Source organism: Salvia splendens, chromosome 21 (assembly GCF_004379255.2).
Source record: "Salvia splendens isolate huo1 chromosome 21, SspV2, whole genome shotgun sequence".
Lineage (NCBI taxonomy): Eukaryota > Viridiplantae > Streptophyta > Magnoliopsida > Lamiales > Lamiaceae > Salvia > Salvia splendens.
The window spans coordinates 20,201,753-20,219,725 of NC_056052.1; the positions used below are offsets into that span (position 1 = coordinate 20,201,753).

The following is a 17,973-nucleotide window of genomic DNA, read 5'->3' on the forward strand; positions in this document are numbered from 1 at the left end:
AAGTGACTCAAGTAATGTGGGACAAAAGGAGTACGAACGAGATTTTTTTTTATATATAATCTTGTTAAAAACCTCACGCAAGTCCTTCGATTCCAAAAATTTACATCCCATGCATTTCTATTAGATTTGTAATGGTTTGAGTCTTTTATTATAAATTTATAATCCTTCCTTCCGCCATTAGTTGGGTCAATTTGCATTTTTCATCGTTTCATATATAATTGGCTCATTTACTTTTACTACTTTTGATGATAGAACTCAAGATTTAAGAAAATGATCTTTAAAGAGTTAAGTAGAGAGAATATTGTATGTGAGAATAGAATAAGACAATGTAAATATGTTGTTCTTTTGCTAAAAAAATTACTCATTCTAAGTGAAATATCTTCAAAATAAAATACGAATCACTTATAGTGCGAACGATAATTATATAAAGTATTATACCACTAACTTTTTCCGTCTATATTCTATTATATTTTTTAAAACTCAACTCAAGCGAGTCAAATCGAGTTAATTAATGACGGATGGATGAAGCAGTAATTATCAATAAATTCATGTTTTTTTTTCGTAAAATATTTCAGAACTTCAATTATTATTACCCTTAAATTATTTGAAAGAGATGTGATTAGTCATATGTCGTGTAGGAAAACATCAAGAAAGAGGCATTGTTTGACTCGACAAAGCAACGGAGAAAAAAGCGGTAATGAAAAACGCTAAACAACCTTAATATTTTAAGTGTCTAAACTAAGCTTAGTTGATCCATCATGGTCAGCTGCGTGGATGATTCTTCCATGGAAGACCCAACAACGGCTAACGCCCCAAAGGACTTTGTCTGCCCCATCACCACCCGAATATTCGACGATCCCGTCACCCTCGAGACCGGCCAGACCTACGAGAGATCCGCCATCCAAGAGTGGCTCGACCGAGGCAACCTCACCTGCCCCATCACCCGCCACAACCTCCTCTCCCCCGACCTCCCCAAGACCAACTACGTCCTCAAGCGCCTTATCGCCACCTGGCGCGACACCACCTCCCCCACGAGCGTCATAGCCCCCCCTCCCAGCAATGGCGAGCTGCAGCTCGCCATCGCTGAAGTCTGCACCTCTGAGATCCTGCTGGATGCTGAGACAGCAGTCCTGAGGATCCAGAGGTGCTGGAAGGAGGCTGAATCAGCAGATCACCAGATCATGTTGGAGATGCTGACAAAGCCTCCTGTCATCAACGGATTCGTTGAGATGCTTCTCAACTCCGTTGATGAGATTGTCCTAAGGACCACGGTGTACCTGCTCAGCGAGCTCGGGTCGAGGGATGACAATGTGGTGGCGACGCTTACTAGAGTGGACTCGGATGTGGAGTGTATAGTCCAGCTGTTTAAGAAGGGCTTGCACGAGGCCCTCGTGCTGGTGTACCTCCTTAGGCCGCCAGTGGAGAGCCTCGTGGAGATGGAGCTCCCGGGGTATCTCGTGGATACCCTCAGCAACACTCGTAACAACAACAACGACCTCGCCTTCAAGATGTTTATGGAGCCTCACACTGCTGCGGTGCTTATGCTGGCGCAGATTCTACGGAGCTGCAGCCGGGAAAGTAGTTCAAGGATATCCACCAGCATTGCTTCCACGCCATCATCGGTTGAGAGAATCGTGGCGGCTCTGCAAGCGCCACGGAATGAGGAGAGAGTAGCTGCTGTCAGTATTCTGCTGAGATGCATTCTTGAGGATGGAAAGTGTAGGAACATAGTAGCTCACAAGGCTGAATTGGTTTCTCTTCTGGAGATTTTGTTTCAAGTAGGAGACGTGGAGCGCCTCGAGATCATTCATTTCTTCTGTGAGTTAGTCAAGTTGAACAGGTGAATACAATTCAAGCTAATCTACCTACATGAATGGCTTGATCATCTTTATCAATCTATCATCATTTTTCTGTTTTGAACTCTGTAGGAGAAATTTGAATGAGAAAATCTTGAGGACCTTGAAAGATGAGGGTACTTTTAGCACAATGCACACACTACTTATCTACCTACAAAATGCTCGCGCGGAACACTCTCCCATTGTTGCTGGACTTCTTCTCCAACTTGATCTTCTGGTACCTTACCTTTCTGTTTCTTCATCTGTTTTAATCTATCCTAAACTATTAGCATTTCCTAGAATAATGTCTCAAATACTCCATATGTTTGATTTATATCTGATTTCAGGAGGAGCCAAGAAAGATGAGTATATACAGAGAAGAGGCAATAGATGCTCTTATTAGTTGTCTAAGAAACTCAGAATGCCCAGCAGCACAAATTTCAGCTGCAGAGACAATACTCTCCCTCCATGGAAGATTCTCCTATTCAGGAAAATCTCTTTCTCGGGCCGTTCTCCTCAAACGCGCAGGGCTGGAGAAGAGCTATGTGGCGTTTTTGCGAAGGGATCAACGTCGTCACCACATATCTGCTAATGCTCAAGACATCATGGTCTGATCATTTTGCTATGCTAAATTTCCCTCCATCTGTCCCATTTTAAATGTCAAGAAATTTTGTGGATGACAACAACTAGAAATCTGATAAATCTTCTCTTCTGAGTAACCATTTAAAATGGGACAGAGGGTATTATTTTCTCCTAAGACTTGACATTTGAATAAGTTGGTGATTATATACATATAGGAGGATGAGAGAGCTGGTGAGGAGTGGGAGAGAAAAGTGTCTTTCCATCTTGTGAGCCATGAGTTTGGGCTAGTGTTTGAGGGTCTTGCACAAGGCCTGAGCAGCAGCAACGAGGAGTTGAGCTCGGTGTGCTTCATGGCCGCGACATGGCTGATATACATGCTCTCGCTCCTTCCTGATACGGGGATAAGGGGAGCAGCGCGCGTGTGTTTGCTCGACCATTTTGTGTCCGTTTTCAAATCGGACAAGAATGTTGAAGAAAGAGCACTCTCCATGCTTGGCCTCAACAGCTTCATCCGCCACAGCGGTTCGTTTCATTCATGGATACTCTTGTTTACGTAATTTGATATTTCATCATCTGATAACGTATAATTTCGATCTCAGAAGGGTTGCAGGATCTAGCAGGTCACACCAAAGACATCCTGAAAGGACTTAGGGAGCTTAAGAAATCCTCTAGCATGGCATTTGAGATGCTCAAAGTGCTGTCACAAGAGCACGACAATAGCGCGGTAAGTCTTCTTGCTTGATTGCTTAGAAATGTACACTTTGAATGGGGATGCCATTTGCAGGATATATGGAGTCATCAAGAACAAAGCCAAGAAGACTGCTCGAGCAACGGAGAAGTTGTTGCAGTAACATGCTTCAAAGGAAAAATTTTCTCCGGCCACTCAGATGGAACCATAAAGGTTTGGGGGCCGGAGCTATGCCTCATCCAAGAAATACGGGAGCACACAAAGGCGGTGACTAGCCTGACAGTACTACAATCAACGGAGAAACTGTACAGTGGGTCGGTCGATAGGACAGTGAGGGTAGGACGTTTTATGAGTTTTCGAGATTGCAGTAGAAAAGGATCTAAGAGTTAAGAAAATTGTTTGCAGATTTGGTCGATATCGGAGGAAGGAATTTACTGTGAACAAGTTGAGGAGGTTAAGGATCAGATAAACAACCTGGTAGTTGCTAGCAACATAGCATGTTTCATTCCACAAGGAGGCGGCGTCAAGGTAAACAAGATATAAATGTACGTACTTTGTCTGTCGTCTATGAATTCTAGTTGGTTTGATATGCGTATACATCCGCAGCTGCACTCGTGGAATGGATCCTCTAAACTGCTCAATCAAAGCAAGAATGTCAAATGTTTGGCTCTGGTGCAAGGGAAACTCTACTGTGGATGTCAGGATACTAGCATTCAGGTTTTTAAGCCCTGTCCCAAAATATAAATTCACGCGATTGCATGATTCTTTGATCTTCGTACGAACATGAACTCAAAGAGAAATCGTGTACGTTTGATGCTAATAATGAGTTGTGCCTCGTCCACAATGCGAAGGTGCTGTCGAGCGTGAAGAATTGGTTTTATTGCTTTTGTTATTTAAAAATATGTTGGTATCAAGGTTCATGTTCATGTTCATGAGAATATCGAATGTTCAGACAATCGTTACAGACATTTGATTTGCCTCCCGTATGTCAGGAAATCGACCTAGTAACGGGAACGCTAGGAAATATACAGAGCGGCTCCAAGAAACTCATAGGGAAAGCCAACCCTGTTTACGCGCTCCAAGTTCATGACGGGTTGCTATATGCAGCAGGCCCTTCCCTCGACGGAGCAAATGTTAAGGTATTTAGTTAATTTGAGTCCATTGTGACGCGGCCATATTGCAAATAACCTATTCAAAACAAATGCCATTGCGCTTTTCTCTGATCCATTAGATATGGAGCACATCAAACTATAGTTTGGTTGGATCATTGGCTTCGACGTTGGATGTACGGACCATGGCCGTGAGCTCGGAGCTCGTATATCTCGGATCCAAAGTGGGAACTGTTGAAGTTTGGTGCAGAAAGAAGCTTAGCAGAGTTGAAACGCTTCAAACAAACCTCACCAGCAGAATTCTTTGCATGGCCCTTGACACAAATCAGGATATCTTAGTCGTTGGAACCTCTGATGGCAGAATTCAGGTAACGCAATCCACCTATTTCTCTTATTTATAGTTAATCCAGAAATGAATAATTTTTTCTTTAAATTATGAACACAAGTTTTGCTTTGATTTTAAAATTTCTTGGGTCATTTTGCAGACGTGGGGGCTGAGCTAGAGGAAGGATATAAAATGTCAGAACATTTAGAGATAAAGAAATTTGTTATATTTTTTCGTCATCCAATAAAACATCTGTTATAATTTTTCGACCACAAGAAGACATACATACATCTACATATATATGAAGAATTCATCGTGTCAGCAACCTTTTATATCACAGCATAGCATCAAATGAAGACGTAATTACAAGAGGAGATGCAGATGAAGAATCGAATAAAACAAAGGAGTCGAAGATGAAGATGAAGATTGTTCTGCACGTAAACGTAATAACCAGAGAAAATTCATTTTAGATTTCAAAACGAATGCTATCGATACACACAGTTTTAGAATCCAATAGCCAAAATTAGATGAGATATTCACCAGAAAGAACAATTGTCAGAGCAGCTTTTGCCATTATAGTCAATTACACACTAAAATGCACCCCTTCCAAGAGGACGCCGCCGGACATCTCGTCTCCGGTTCATATGCATATCACGGTGATAATCCTTAGCTGGTGACCTGCTCCTATCCCTGACATGAGATGCCCAGCCACGGGGAGGAACTGTTGATGCAGGAGGTGGAGACAAAAACCTACCTCCATACCCTCCTCTCCTCTCGTGAAAAAAGTTATCTCTTCCACGGTCTCTATGGCCCCACTCTGGCAGTGGGGGTCCATCATAATATCCAAACCTGTCCCTAGGATTATCTTCAAGAAAGTTTGGCCTTTCACCGCGCATTAGAGGATCAGGCAATCTTACTTCATTTCTTCCCGGTGGTCCGGAAGCTCTAAAGTCTCTGCCGTCTCTTGGCCTACCACGAGAGGGAGACCTGTAGCCACCATTAATATTCCTTACAGGAGAATGATCCAATAGAGCAGGTGGAACACGTTCGCGAGGGGGAAATGGGGGACCCAAATACCCTCCTCTCCTAGGGCTTCCAGATGAAACATAACGGGGCCTGTTGCAGTTGTTGCAATGCTCTCGCCTTGCAAAATTCAAATTTTTACATCTGAAACATGGTAGAAAGTATGTATCAGATAACCAATTACAAAACAAGCGAAGCGTGCATCACAAAAAGTGAAAAAACACAGACAAGTACAAATGCCACCAATCAGTTCTATGGTAGTTTCTTTGGCTTCATTTATCACACAATTACTAGGAAATTCATTTCAATTGCCTCATGCAAACTTCCTTCCACTACAAGAAAAAATAAAATACTCCCACCGTCCTTAAACAATAGGCTTCTTTTTTCATTTTGGCCAGTCCCACAAAATTAGTCCACTTCCATTTTTGGCAATTTTTTCTCTCTTATGAGGTGGCCCCGTTCCTCACTATCAACACTCCAATAACTTTTTCTTTCCATCTCTCTCCTACTTTACCAATTTTGAGTTAAAACCCATGTCATTCCCAAAGTCCCTACTATTATGGGACGGAGGGAGTAAGAAATGGAAGATATATAAATATATACACACACACATACACTTAATAAATAGTACTCTTCCGTCCGCCATTAGGAGTCCCATTTGAGTTCGGCACGGGTTTTAAGAAATATAAAGAAAAGTGGAATGTAGGGCCCATTTTTATATATTAGTTTTATAATAGAATGTGAGTGGAATGAGTTAGTGGAAAGTGAGGTGTACCTACCATCTATAGTAAAAGTGAACCGGGACTCCTAATGGCGGACGGACTAAAATGGTAAATCGGGACTCCTAATGGCGGACGGAGGGAGTATGAAAATAATGTTTTTTCAACTGAAACAAAGCATGAAAAAGATGCATACAACATCAAATCAAAACACAGGTGAAAGATGAAAAGGAGTATAGCAGACACTCACAAGGGATCTTGGCAAAACCAATCTCCTTCTCTTGGTCGTACATTAGGATTATTTCTAGGAACACCTTCAACTCTTACTGGTTCAGGACCTCCAGACCCACGTGCCAACTGATAATAACCTCTACCAGGAAATCGACCACCATCCTTACCACGGGTATAAGGGGGTGAGTAGTCACGATATTGACCAGGTTCTCTCTCATTCCGGAAACCACGACCCCTTGATGAACCAAAGGTTTCAAAACCTGGACTAGAACGACGATGAGCATCCCTTCTACGAATAGGAGAAACAGAACCTGCCCGCTTTCTATATCCTGAAAGAAACCAGTGAAGCTCAGGATTGTAACACCAAATCACAAAGAGTAGATGTCATGTCACCAAGAACAGTTCCTACAGAAGCCAATTTTTGCAAGCCCAGAAATTCCAAGCACAATTAAAATCATGTCAACAGTAACCACTGCCGATTGCTGAAGCATCTCCTTGCCAAGAATACGAACAAGAAATACAGCACTTACTCACCCCTAAGATCATACTCAAGACCACCGGGACAAGCCAGCTAGCTTGAAATTGATTCAGTGCTACATGTTGCAACAATCATACATTTAAAATAAGTAGACCCTACGTATCAAGCAAATATTAAACGAACAATGACTAAAAGCCAGATGACAATTCAACAAGAAATGGCAATGCACCATGTGTTTCGCTCGAAAGTAGTGGACAAATACTGCAGTACAGAAGACAGCACCAAATATTTCAGAAACAAACTTCATTCAACTCAAACTTTATCCAGAAATCTTCAGAGTTCATAAGCTCATGCAAAGCACATGAAACTACTTAAGTTACGCACCATAGTCCCTCCATCACCAAGCCAAAAATACAGCCAGAAGATTTGACCATGCAGACCTTAAAAGGGTCAGTAAAGGAACATCCCACCAGGTAAAAGCAGTTACATCCCATATGATCAATAGTCGATATAACACTACTAAACTTTGTTTCCACTTTCAGTCTGCTCACCGCTGATATATTCCTTTCTTGCCAGTAGTATACTTGCTATAAAATGATCTACAAGATCCAGCATTTAAGAACAGAACACATTATAACAACCCCAGTTTCAGTCAGCTCTTCAATAACCTTTGTAGTTTCTGAAACCACATCAGATCCCAAAATAAAAATGTATCCTCTATTATTCATTACCATAATATTGAAATCAACAGATTGTAAAAGTTAGTGTTCATTGCCAGCTTTGCTGCTACCCTTCATTCCTCTCCCTCACCACCGTAACAGCTTTTTTGGCCTACTAATAAATCTTAACGAATTTGACTTTGAAAACTAATTTAACCGAAAATTCTGCCACCATCAGGACATCTTCGCATCTCATGGGCAAGACATTGTTTTCCAGATACCATGTAACAATGTTAAATTTCTATAAGCAAAAGTCTACTTGATGACATCACGTGCCCATAGTAGCTTACAAAAGCACACATCCCAAGGCTGTTCAGTGGAACATATCATTATATCAGTAATCTTGTTTATCCATCAAGTAGTTCTCCACACATATTTAAACCTCTTAAATAATCAAAACAGTTCCAACAAGCCATCCTCAAGACCCAAATTCTTGCACCAGGCAATATATACAGCTGTAGAAAACAACAGAGAAACCCATTCACAATTCAATAGTCCATATGCATGATTGCTTAACATACGACACAAGGCAATGGCAGAGAGGGTGGATGATACAGTAATATAAAACTGAAGCTCCAATATGATTACAACCTAAAACAACTAAAGCACTAGAATAAGGTAGTACATTAGATTGTACCAAATGGAGTACAAAAAATCTAAAAGTATATAAGGCTATCATAATTCATAAACAGCATTTAAGTGGATATTCTATCTTGTTAAGAAATTTAAAGGCAAGGACATAAAGATGAAACTCTAACCCACATTAGAAAGTATTGCATGTATCCCTTGCTACGTTGACAAATCTTATTCTACAAGAAATTATTTTCCTGTTAGGCACATGTTAGCCCAAATTGTATCATATCCTGTAAAAAGATGAAGTGCTCTTGGAAATAATATAATGATTTAGTTCATTATTTGCATTTTAAGGTCTTTGCAGTGCACAGAAAAATTTAAGGGAAAAAATAAAGTTAGATGAAGGCCCCAGCAGCACATGGAGCCTGCTATATTCCAACGAAAACACTTCTTTATCCTCTTCATCCAAATTAATGTTGGAAGGAAAAAAATAACAACACTAAATTTGATTTTGGTAAATATGGTTTATCTACAATATATAGGAATAAGTAACTTTTAATGCAAGCACATAATTTGAAGAAATTCCAAAAAACATCATTTACTGTTATGTCAAGCTTCCAACCAAGTGCAAGACACGACTTACAAAGCAACTATAACACTGACCTCAAAGAAATCCATGTATAACACAGCTGTCTTCACCAAACAAGCAACTTCTGAATGTCCCAACAAAAAATACCGTTCTTATCCAAATACAAACATGCATAATCAAATGACAGAAGAATATGAACATCTGTGTTCCTTGTTACTTGTGATTCTTAAATTGTAAATCACCATACTAGCATAAGCGTGAAAAAGTGCAGTTCGCTAAACTCCAGACGAACTAAATAATCAGAAATTGAAGGCATTGTCTCATAAACAATCCAAATGTATATCAGTGATATTTGAACTTAAATGCTCCAAATCAACACAAAATACAGCACAAACATGAGCCAACTAAGAGAATCTCATCTCGAAATGAAATCCATACGAAAATCCCCCAACTTACAAATTTAACATTTCCAAACCTTGCAAATCGGCACATAATCAACTAACTTCAATTAATTGAAAACGACGAAAGTAGTCCTTGTAAGGCCAGAACTTCTAGGGTTTGGTTCGGGAACTAGTTAACTATGAAATGAAGAAAAGAAGAGCAGGAGTAGTACCAGGGCCGTCGTGCCGAGCAGAGCGAGAGTGAGGAGGCGGATCCCGGCGAACTTCTCCAGGCTCGTAATCGCTGGCGCCGGCGCCGGTGGCTCCATCTTCGGCCGTGGCTGCGCCTCCAGCAGTATCGGCGGCGGGACGCACGATAAGGCTGCTCAAGAGTGGGTGGTGCGGCGCGGCCGAACCTTTCTCTCGTGAGCCCATTTCTCTCCCAAGCCGGAAATTTCGATGTGAGGCACACGAAAAAAATTTAACAAATAAAAATTCAAAAATTTTATGGTCAGAACCAAACCCTAATTACTGGGGATTCCAATAGCGGGATTTTGATTGGAGGGCTTCGGTTTTTTTAATGTTAGTTAGATTAGTCACTGTTAATTAATTTTATTATGTCTGAAATTAAATTAGTATGAGATTTTATATGTTGTTTGTTTGACCAGATTATGTTTAGAAACAAGAGAAAACTGATAATTGGTTTAATCATTCATTATAGATAAAAAAATCATATTTCGAAACTTACAAGATTAAGGGACGGACGTTTACTTAATATTATTAATTTAACAATGTTGAAACGGAATAATTTCCTACTATATTACAGCTTAGAATAGTAATCATTGTTAGAAATATTTTAGAAAATTCATTTGAGTATTTGGTTTGGCGGTGTTATAGTTAAAACTTAAAAGAATGAAATAGAGTTTTCGAATACTCTAATTCATCATCGTCCATTTGAAACATCAGAGGTGAAGGCATAACAAGAATGTCTGTTCCGCGGAGAGTTTTCAACAACCTACAATAAACTTCACCACAATCAATACAACAAATATGCACTTTTTGAGGCAAGGTTTAATGAAATACGTACATAGTTGTAAGTTGCAAGTAACATACATGATTACAACTAAATTTAGACATTGGATAATGAAATCAAGGCATAAAATCATTCATTCATGAGTATCAATATAAATATAATGCATCAATGGATCAAAAGTTACTTATAACTAACTTTCAAAAAATATCTAAAAACATTATAACTATCTCAATTTAAATTATATTTTTACACTATATGTATCAAATTAAAGATAATTTTATAAGGATTCTGACGAGATCTCACTTGCATATATTCCGATGTCAAAATTTTAAAGTGCTAATGTACATCCAATCATGGGCTGCCACGTGGCACGAAAAATGCAATATTATATATAGAAAAATGCTATATACATTTGTAGAAGCTATAGATGAATTTCAGCGGAGAGTTTTGCATTTTAGATATAGGTTGTTTATTTGCATTTTATATATACACGGATTGCATTTATATATAATTTATTTTGCACCGTAGACAATTTATGATAACATGCAAAACTCAACAATATAAAATGCAATTTGCCTATAACTAAAATGCAATCTACGGAAATGCATATACAGCTTGACAAATGTATATTGCATTTTTGTGTATACAATATTGCATTTTTCATGTCACATGACAGCACGTGATTGGATGTACGTTAGCACTCCAATTAAAGATACGCCCTAATGCTCCCCATATAATACATGTACAATGTCAATGCTAAATTGTGTTGACATATTCAATGAATCGTATTGATATGTTTAATACCCTATATTGACATTTTGATCTAAAACCCTAATTTTGATAGTTATATATCTTTTTAAATTTAAATAAATAATAAAACGAAATTACACATGGAAATGTATAGACCACTAGATCTCTACAAATCTTATGGTTTTAAATTAGTTGTAGTTAGCAGTCCAGAGCCTTTGGCCTAGCGGCAGGGAGCTTAGACATTATTGCACGAGGTGCCGAGTTCGAGCCCTCTTGACATTGGACTTGGCAACGGTAATGACATAATCTATGATGTTGCTAGCAACACCCTGCCTGCGTGCATATTTGGCAACGCATAAATTTGCAATATAGCTTTAGCGGATCGAGGGCTTTGTATCCAATAGGCAGAGAAGAGGATGCTTCAACCATTCCTAAATTAAATCAATCGTTTGATCACAAGCATAAGAAAAGGTTAACGTTTGCTACGGTAGATAAGTCATCTATCTTGAGTTATCTTGACTAAATGTGACCTAAAACGTGTGCTCTTATCATGTTTCATCTTATCTATCATTCCTACCGAATGCCCGAGTTAAAATGGCAAACTAGTTAGTACCCCTGGAAAGGTTTCTCCATGAGACAAATGTTGAATGCTCAAGTCCCAGGTTCCAGCTACACTTTTTAGAATGCTAGGTTTCACCTCTCCATTTTCATTCTTCACCTGATTTTAGAGATCAACATCAGCCTAGTATATTATTAATATACATTCAAGAACAAGTGTTGGACATTAATTATTGTACCATTACAATAATACATAGGCACTTTTTCCCCAGATTTGCATTATATCTCCTTGTCATTACATTGAACTCCTGGATAAAATGGAGGAGTTGTATGTATATCAGATTATGAGGAAGAGATTATTTGCAGCCAATGTTCTACCTTTTGGGCGAATTTTCTTCTGTTACTCTCGGCATATCTAGGGGTGGGAAATTATACCGAAATACCGTAATACCGGACTTACCGTACCGGAAAAATACCGAAAATACCGATTTTTCGGTATACCGCAGTTTCCGGTACGGTATGATACCGTACCGCAGTGTTTCGGTACGGTAACGGTATCAATTTTTCTATACCGCAGTATACCGCGGTATACCGAATCCACGGTATACCGGTATACCACGGTATACCGAAACTTCGGTATATACCGAATCCACGGTATACCGGTATACCGTGGTATACCGAATATTCGATATATACCGAAGATTCGATATACCGTGGTATACCGGTATACCGATAGATTATTATATATATATATATTAATATTAAATATGTTGTAATATATATATTACATTTATATATATTATATTAAAAAAATTTAATACATCAATTAATACAATAAAATTAAACATTCAAATGATAATTTATTCAAACAAATTCAAAATTAACCTGAATTATTTTTTTATCAACTCATCCTATTAAATATAATAAACACAATAGCACATAACACCGAAAGAAGATTGGAAATACGATATCGGGAATATGTTTCAACAGAGCACATTTGAAAGAATTTGTATTAACTCACACCATTTAGTATATGATTCTTTGTGTAATGTCATATTCCAAATATACAAGGTAATTAAAAATTTTGTTTTATTCTTCGTCCCACTTCATAAAATGTCAATTAAAAATATGTGCAGCTGAAAATGAATCAAATCGTTTAATTAATGTTTAATTCATTGTATGTTATCTTATTTTATATACTACTTAAATTGAAGGATGAATAAATAGGATACTGATCAGTCATTCTTAATTCTTAAAGAGAAATAAATGTCCAATTTAAATTACTAACTAGTGTCACGCCCGTGCGATGCACGGGTCATTTTAATTTCTTCATATTTATTTCATTTTGCGAAATAAAAGTTGTGAAATGATAAACAAAAGAATATTCGACATCCTCTTACTTTGGATTATACTTTTTCAATCACATTAACCCCACATAGACACAAGAGTGTGTTTAAATGCTACATTTTCTTAAAAATGTCAATACGATCACATTAAAATTTCAACACATATTTGTGTTGACATTTTAATAAACTGTCTTGACATTTAAATATCAGACTTAAAATTAAAAAGCATTTTAAATCTGTGAAAATATGAATTAACCGTTGAGTTAGACCATCCACAACGCGTCTCGCGCCGGGCTCGCGTCTCGTCTCGGAGAGACGAGACCCCCGCGAGACGCATTGCAGCGGCCATCTCGTCTCCAGCTCGCGACCGTCTCGTCGCGTAGCTCGTCTCGGAGAGACACGAGACGAGCTGTCTCGCCACGCGCCCGAGACACGTGGCACGTCCCCATGCGTGCGTGACGCCCACTCGCTGGCCCGCGAGTGGGCGTCGTCACTGATGACGCAATAATTCTTTTTTTTAAAAAAAAAATCGATTTTTAATAAAAAATTTTTTTTTTTTTCAAACGGTAATATTACCGTTAAATATTTATTTTCATTTTTTAAATTTTTAATTTTTTTACTCTATAAATAATTCTATTCCATACTCATTTCAAACACAAACACACATCTATTCCTCTCAAATCCTCTCTATCACTCCAATTTCCATCTTCAATCAACTCAAACAAATGGATCCTTTTGAGCAAATGCGCCAATTAATGGAACAATCACTCGAAGAAGATCGACGACGAGAGGCGGAGGAAGCCGCACCACCCCCACGACGCTCCCGGAAGTACATCAATCGGAACCGGGAGGAAGCCGCCGCACGGTTAGTACGCGACTACTTCTGCGATAACCCGATTTGGGGAGATACCTATTTCCGTCGCCGTTTCCGCATGCGGAAACCGCTATTTCTCCACATAGCGAATACTTTGGCGGCCAGGGAGGAGTTCTTCCGAGAAGGGTTCGACGCGGTCGGTCGTCCCAGCCACACGACGCTGCAGAAATGTACTGCAGCCATCCGGCAGCTTGCGACTGGACAAACGGCCGACATATTCGACGAATACCTGCACATCGGAGACAGCACTGGGCGCTTGTGCTTGCTCAACTTCTGCAGAGGCGTCCGGGCAGCCTTCAGTGACGAATTTCTCCGGAGGCCAACCACGGAGGATTGTCAGTTCCTCCTCAACCTGCACGAACAAGTGCACGGATTCCCCGGGATGCTTGGCAGTGTCGATTGCATGCACTGGCAATGGAAGAATTGCCCGGTGGCTTGGAGGGGTTCCTACACGAGCGGCCACAAAGGCACCCACCCAACCGTTGTACTCGAGGCCGTTGCCGACTACCGACTTTGGATCTGGCACGCGTACTTCGGGGTCCCTGGCTCGAACAACGACGTAAACGTGCTCCAACAGTCCGACCTCTTTACCGAAGTTTTGGATGGTAAAGCGCCGGCCATCAACTTCGTCGCCAACAACCGACGGTATAAAATGGGGTACTATCTCGCCGACGGCATCTACCCGAAGTGGCCGACCTTCGTGAAGACGTGCGGCAGGCCAGCGAACCCAAAGCAGGCTCTTTTTGCGCAGAAGCAGGAGGCTGCGCGCAAGGATGTGGAGAGGGCGTTCGGGGTTCTCCAAGCGCGCTTCAACATCATCAAAGCCCCGGCTCGTTCGTGGTTCATGGAGAGCATGGTCGACATCATGTATACGTGCATAATCTTGCACAACATGATTGTCCGAGACGAAGGACCCGATGCCGGAAATTGGTTCGACCCCGAATCCCCCGGAAGCTCAACTGCAAGTAGTCCGCCGCGAAGTGGAGCGCATCCATCTATACAAGAACGGTTGGCTATTCGGGCAAGGACACGCGACTCTAGCGCCCACACCCAACTCCAATAGGATCTAATTGAGCACATTTGGGAAAACTTTGGCGGAGAATATTAAATTATGTCATTTTTATTTTTTTAGAATTTTAATTATGTCTTCGCTTTTTTAATGTTAAGTTGTAATATTGTTTTAATTTTAATAAAGTGTGTTTGTTTAAATTGAATTGGGTTTTAAAAAAAATTATAAATTAAATTGAATGAATAGTAATTAAGAGACGGTATAGAGACGGTTAAGAGACGGAGCGTTGCAGCCTCCGTCTCTTAGTTAAGAGATGGAGGAAAAAAGGACAGTGGGGCCCTCAAATAGTGCTCAAATAGTAGTTAAGAGACGGTTTAAGAGACGGTATAGAGACAGCGTTGTGGATGGCCTTATAACTGTAGGAGCAAGTTTACGTTGCAATAATTTAATATTGCACTGGTGAGACACTTTCTAGTCGAGATTCATTTCATTGCAATATAGCGACCCTATACACTAAAAACCCAAACCTTGAAACCTAAATCCTAAACCCTTAACTTTAAAATATACTCATCATAACCAACAAATGAGCCAAATTTTGATATATGTTGAATTTTAGTATTTTCACATTAAAAAAAATATTATTTGCTAGTATTTTAAAAATTTATTCAAATCAAAGGAAGACCGTGCCTTGTTAATATTTTTGAGAATTTGTATGCTTGTTTATAATGATAGATTGAAATTAAAGTCTAGGGGGAAAAAATTGAATCTTTATTTCATTACACTTGTAAATCTATTTGGAGATTTTATTTATAAGACCAATTATTACTACTATTGGTCTAAATAGCCAAAAATAATCAATAAGTACCTTCATTTTATCATTAACCACGATTATGGGATAAAATTCTGAATATATGTAATCAAAATAATCCATAAATATATATTAAAAGATACTTAAAGATCAACATCATCGGCAACAACAAATATAATATGATACTTGATAACATGCTAACCAAAATATAAAATTGAATATAGTGATGGATGAATTACCGATAGCAAAAAATAATGAACAATCGAGAAACCAATTAGTAAATGAACAAATCAAGAAACCAATTATTTTTCGGTATACCGTTACCGTTACCATACCGTTATTACGGTATACCGTACCGTGTTTCGGTATACCGTTTTTTAACGGTATACCGTAATAACGGTATGGTAACGGTATCAAAAAATATCATACCGAATTTCTGGTATACCGGAATTTCGGTATACCGAAAATTCGGTACGGTATCGGTATTGAATTTTGTCATACCGTACTTTCCGATACGGTATGCGGTATACCGTACCGACCCACCCTTAGGCATATCTGATAATATAAGATGAGCAACCACCAATTATTTTACTTCTTATGTTTATGGTACAAAATGCCACTTTATTTCATGATGTTCAACTCACTAATCCGGTGAAAATGTTGTTGACCGTCAATTTTTGACAGAACGGTTAAATATAAGATCAAAAACTATAACATTTAATATGTAGAATTTAAAAAAAAAATCGGACAAATATAGATGACCAATTTTAAATTTTGGTATATAATCAATAGGTAAGATATTTCATTCTAATACTTCATTAGTCCTCTAAAAATAAACTAGTTTTACCATTTTAGGTTGTCCCCTAAAATTAGACCAAGTCTAAATATGAAATTTTTTTAATAACGTATTAATCCTACACAATATTTTATTTATGATTTATACCATTAGAATGTGGATCTCATAATCAACTAGCGCTACTTTCACTATTTTTTTCCAGTCTCTTTCTTATTTTTTCATATATCTCTCTTTACTTTATCAATTGCATATTAAAATTCATACCATTTAAATTTATTTATTTTTTATAGGACGGAAGGAATAATAAGTTGAGAGTTTAATTGAGTCACCATACTACGAAGGTGAAAGAAAAATTATTGTGCTAGTATCACTATTTATATAAAAAATTGCTGAATTAATCTCTCATGGACAATGCCAACAATAATTCAAGTTTCAAGTTGGAGAAAGGCTTTAATATTTATTAAAAAAGAAAACTAATGGAGGGATATATCATGAATTCCATACCGTTCATTTTCTTGGCCCTCCCATTGGCTGTCTGCTCTCAACCAAGCGGCCATCTAACTAGGAAAATAGAAGAATGCAAATCATACATATATTCTCCATCAATTCCATTCTATATTTCTTTTTGAGATCTTCTTCCTATTGCATACTCACTTTACTGTCCAAAATAAACATGTCGAAAAATACACGGCAAGTGTAATGTAATACCTTCCCAGTATTCCTCATCATGTCGAGCTTCACGCGGTGTTTCGAATATGATATTTGAAGGACTAGATTTGTTGATTTGTTGTAAGCATTGTTGTCCCTTGGTTGCACAACTCACTCTGCAACAGTATTTAGAGAAACTAATTCCTCTGTAACGGAGTATAATGGAATTAAGACAAGAAAACTCATATGGTCCAATATCTTCTTGAGAAATTTGGTGCGTGTAGAGCAATCGTCAACATAAACCCGGGCTTTTGGTGTCGCACAAGTTTCTACGAATATTTCTTTCCTTTGTAACCCCAGCTGGGGCTCCTCTTGAAGTTTTTCAGACGGCAGATTATGCCATTTGAGCACGAATTTTAAGAAATACTCCGTATAGAGAAAAGTGAGTTGAATAAATTAGTGGAATATGAGTCTCACTTATATATATTTTCTCCATCCACAATAATATGCATTTTGGTTGGACATAGATTTTAATGCACAATTGATAAAGTAAAAGAGAGGTAGAAATATAAAGTAATTAGAGCATCCGCAGCGGCGGACGTCGGACCGGCGTGCCTAACGTCCCGGCGAGCGACCGGCGGACGCGGACGTCGCTTGCGGACACCGGAGTTCCGCGGATTTCCGACGACGTCCGTCGTGACGTCCGCCATTGCGGGTTCCCGACGGACGTCCCGATTTTTAATTTTTTTTATTTCATTTAAAAAAAATGAAATTATCATTGCATTTTCTCCGTATTCGTGTCGAAATTTTAATTCCGTAAATTGTTTAATTTGATGAATTTGTGAATTTTTATTATTGTGGATGCCCGTCGGGATGTCCGCCATTGTGCAGTGAGATGTC

General features: G+C 38.9%; 2 protein-coding genes and 1 long non-coding RNA gene across 4 annotated transcripts; 1 reads left to right on the forward strand and 2 right to left on the reverse strand.

Moving 5' to 3' along the window:
* The first annotated feature begins 756 nt into the window (after positions 1–756).
* On the forward strand, positions 757–4,839 carry LOC121784817 (putative E3 ubiquitin-protein ligase LIN). Its single transcript, XM_042183056.1, has 11 exons — positions 757–1,840; positions 1,929–2,073; positions 2,183–2,443; positions 2,633–2,939; positions 3,017–3,141; positions 3,202–3,441; positions 3,511–3,633; positions 3,712–3,822; positions 4,098–4,244; positions 4,337–4,582; positions 4,700–4,839. Exons 1-11 carry the CDS (start codon positions 759–761, stop codon positions 4,715–4,717), a joined length of 2,805 nt encoding a protein of 934 aa, XP_042038990.1. The 5' UTR covers positions 757–758; the 3' UTR covers positions 4,718–4,839.
* A 144-nt stretch (positions 4,840–4,983) lies between these two features.
* LOC121784818 (RNA-binding protein EWS-like) lies at positions 4,984–9,817 on the reverse strand. Of its 2 annotated transcripts, XM_042183057.1 has the most exons (3): positions 9,485–9,817; positions 6,532–6,841; positions 4,984–5,706 (listed from the first exon to the last, which is right to left on the reverse strand). In XM_042183057.1, the coding sequence occupies exons 1-3, from the start codon at positions 9,684–9,686 to the stop codon at positions 5,130–5,132; spliced, it is 1,089 nt and encodes a 362-aa protein (XP_042038991.1). In that variant the 5' UTR covers positions 9,687–9,817; the 3' UTR covers positions 4,984–5,129. The 2 variants fall into 2 exon arrangements, 1 of the variants encoding a protein (XP_042038991.1); XR_006046787.1 differs by lacking the exon at positions 4,984–5,706 and having other exon boundaries at positions 6,748–8,164; positions 9,485–9,623.
* A 249-nt stretch (positions 9,818–10,066) lies between these two features.
* LOC121784573 lies at positions 10,067–17,364 on the reverse strand. The gene is made up of 3 exons (XR_006046732.1): positions 17,134–17,364; positions 16,930–16,986; positions 10,067–10,266 (listed from the first exon to the last, which is right to left on the reverse strand). It is a non-coding gene; the product is annotated as an uncharacterized LOC121784573 (long non-coding RNA).
* Positions 17,365–17,973: the final 609 nt, after the last annotated feature.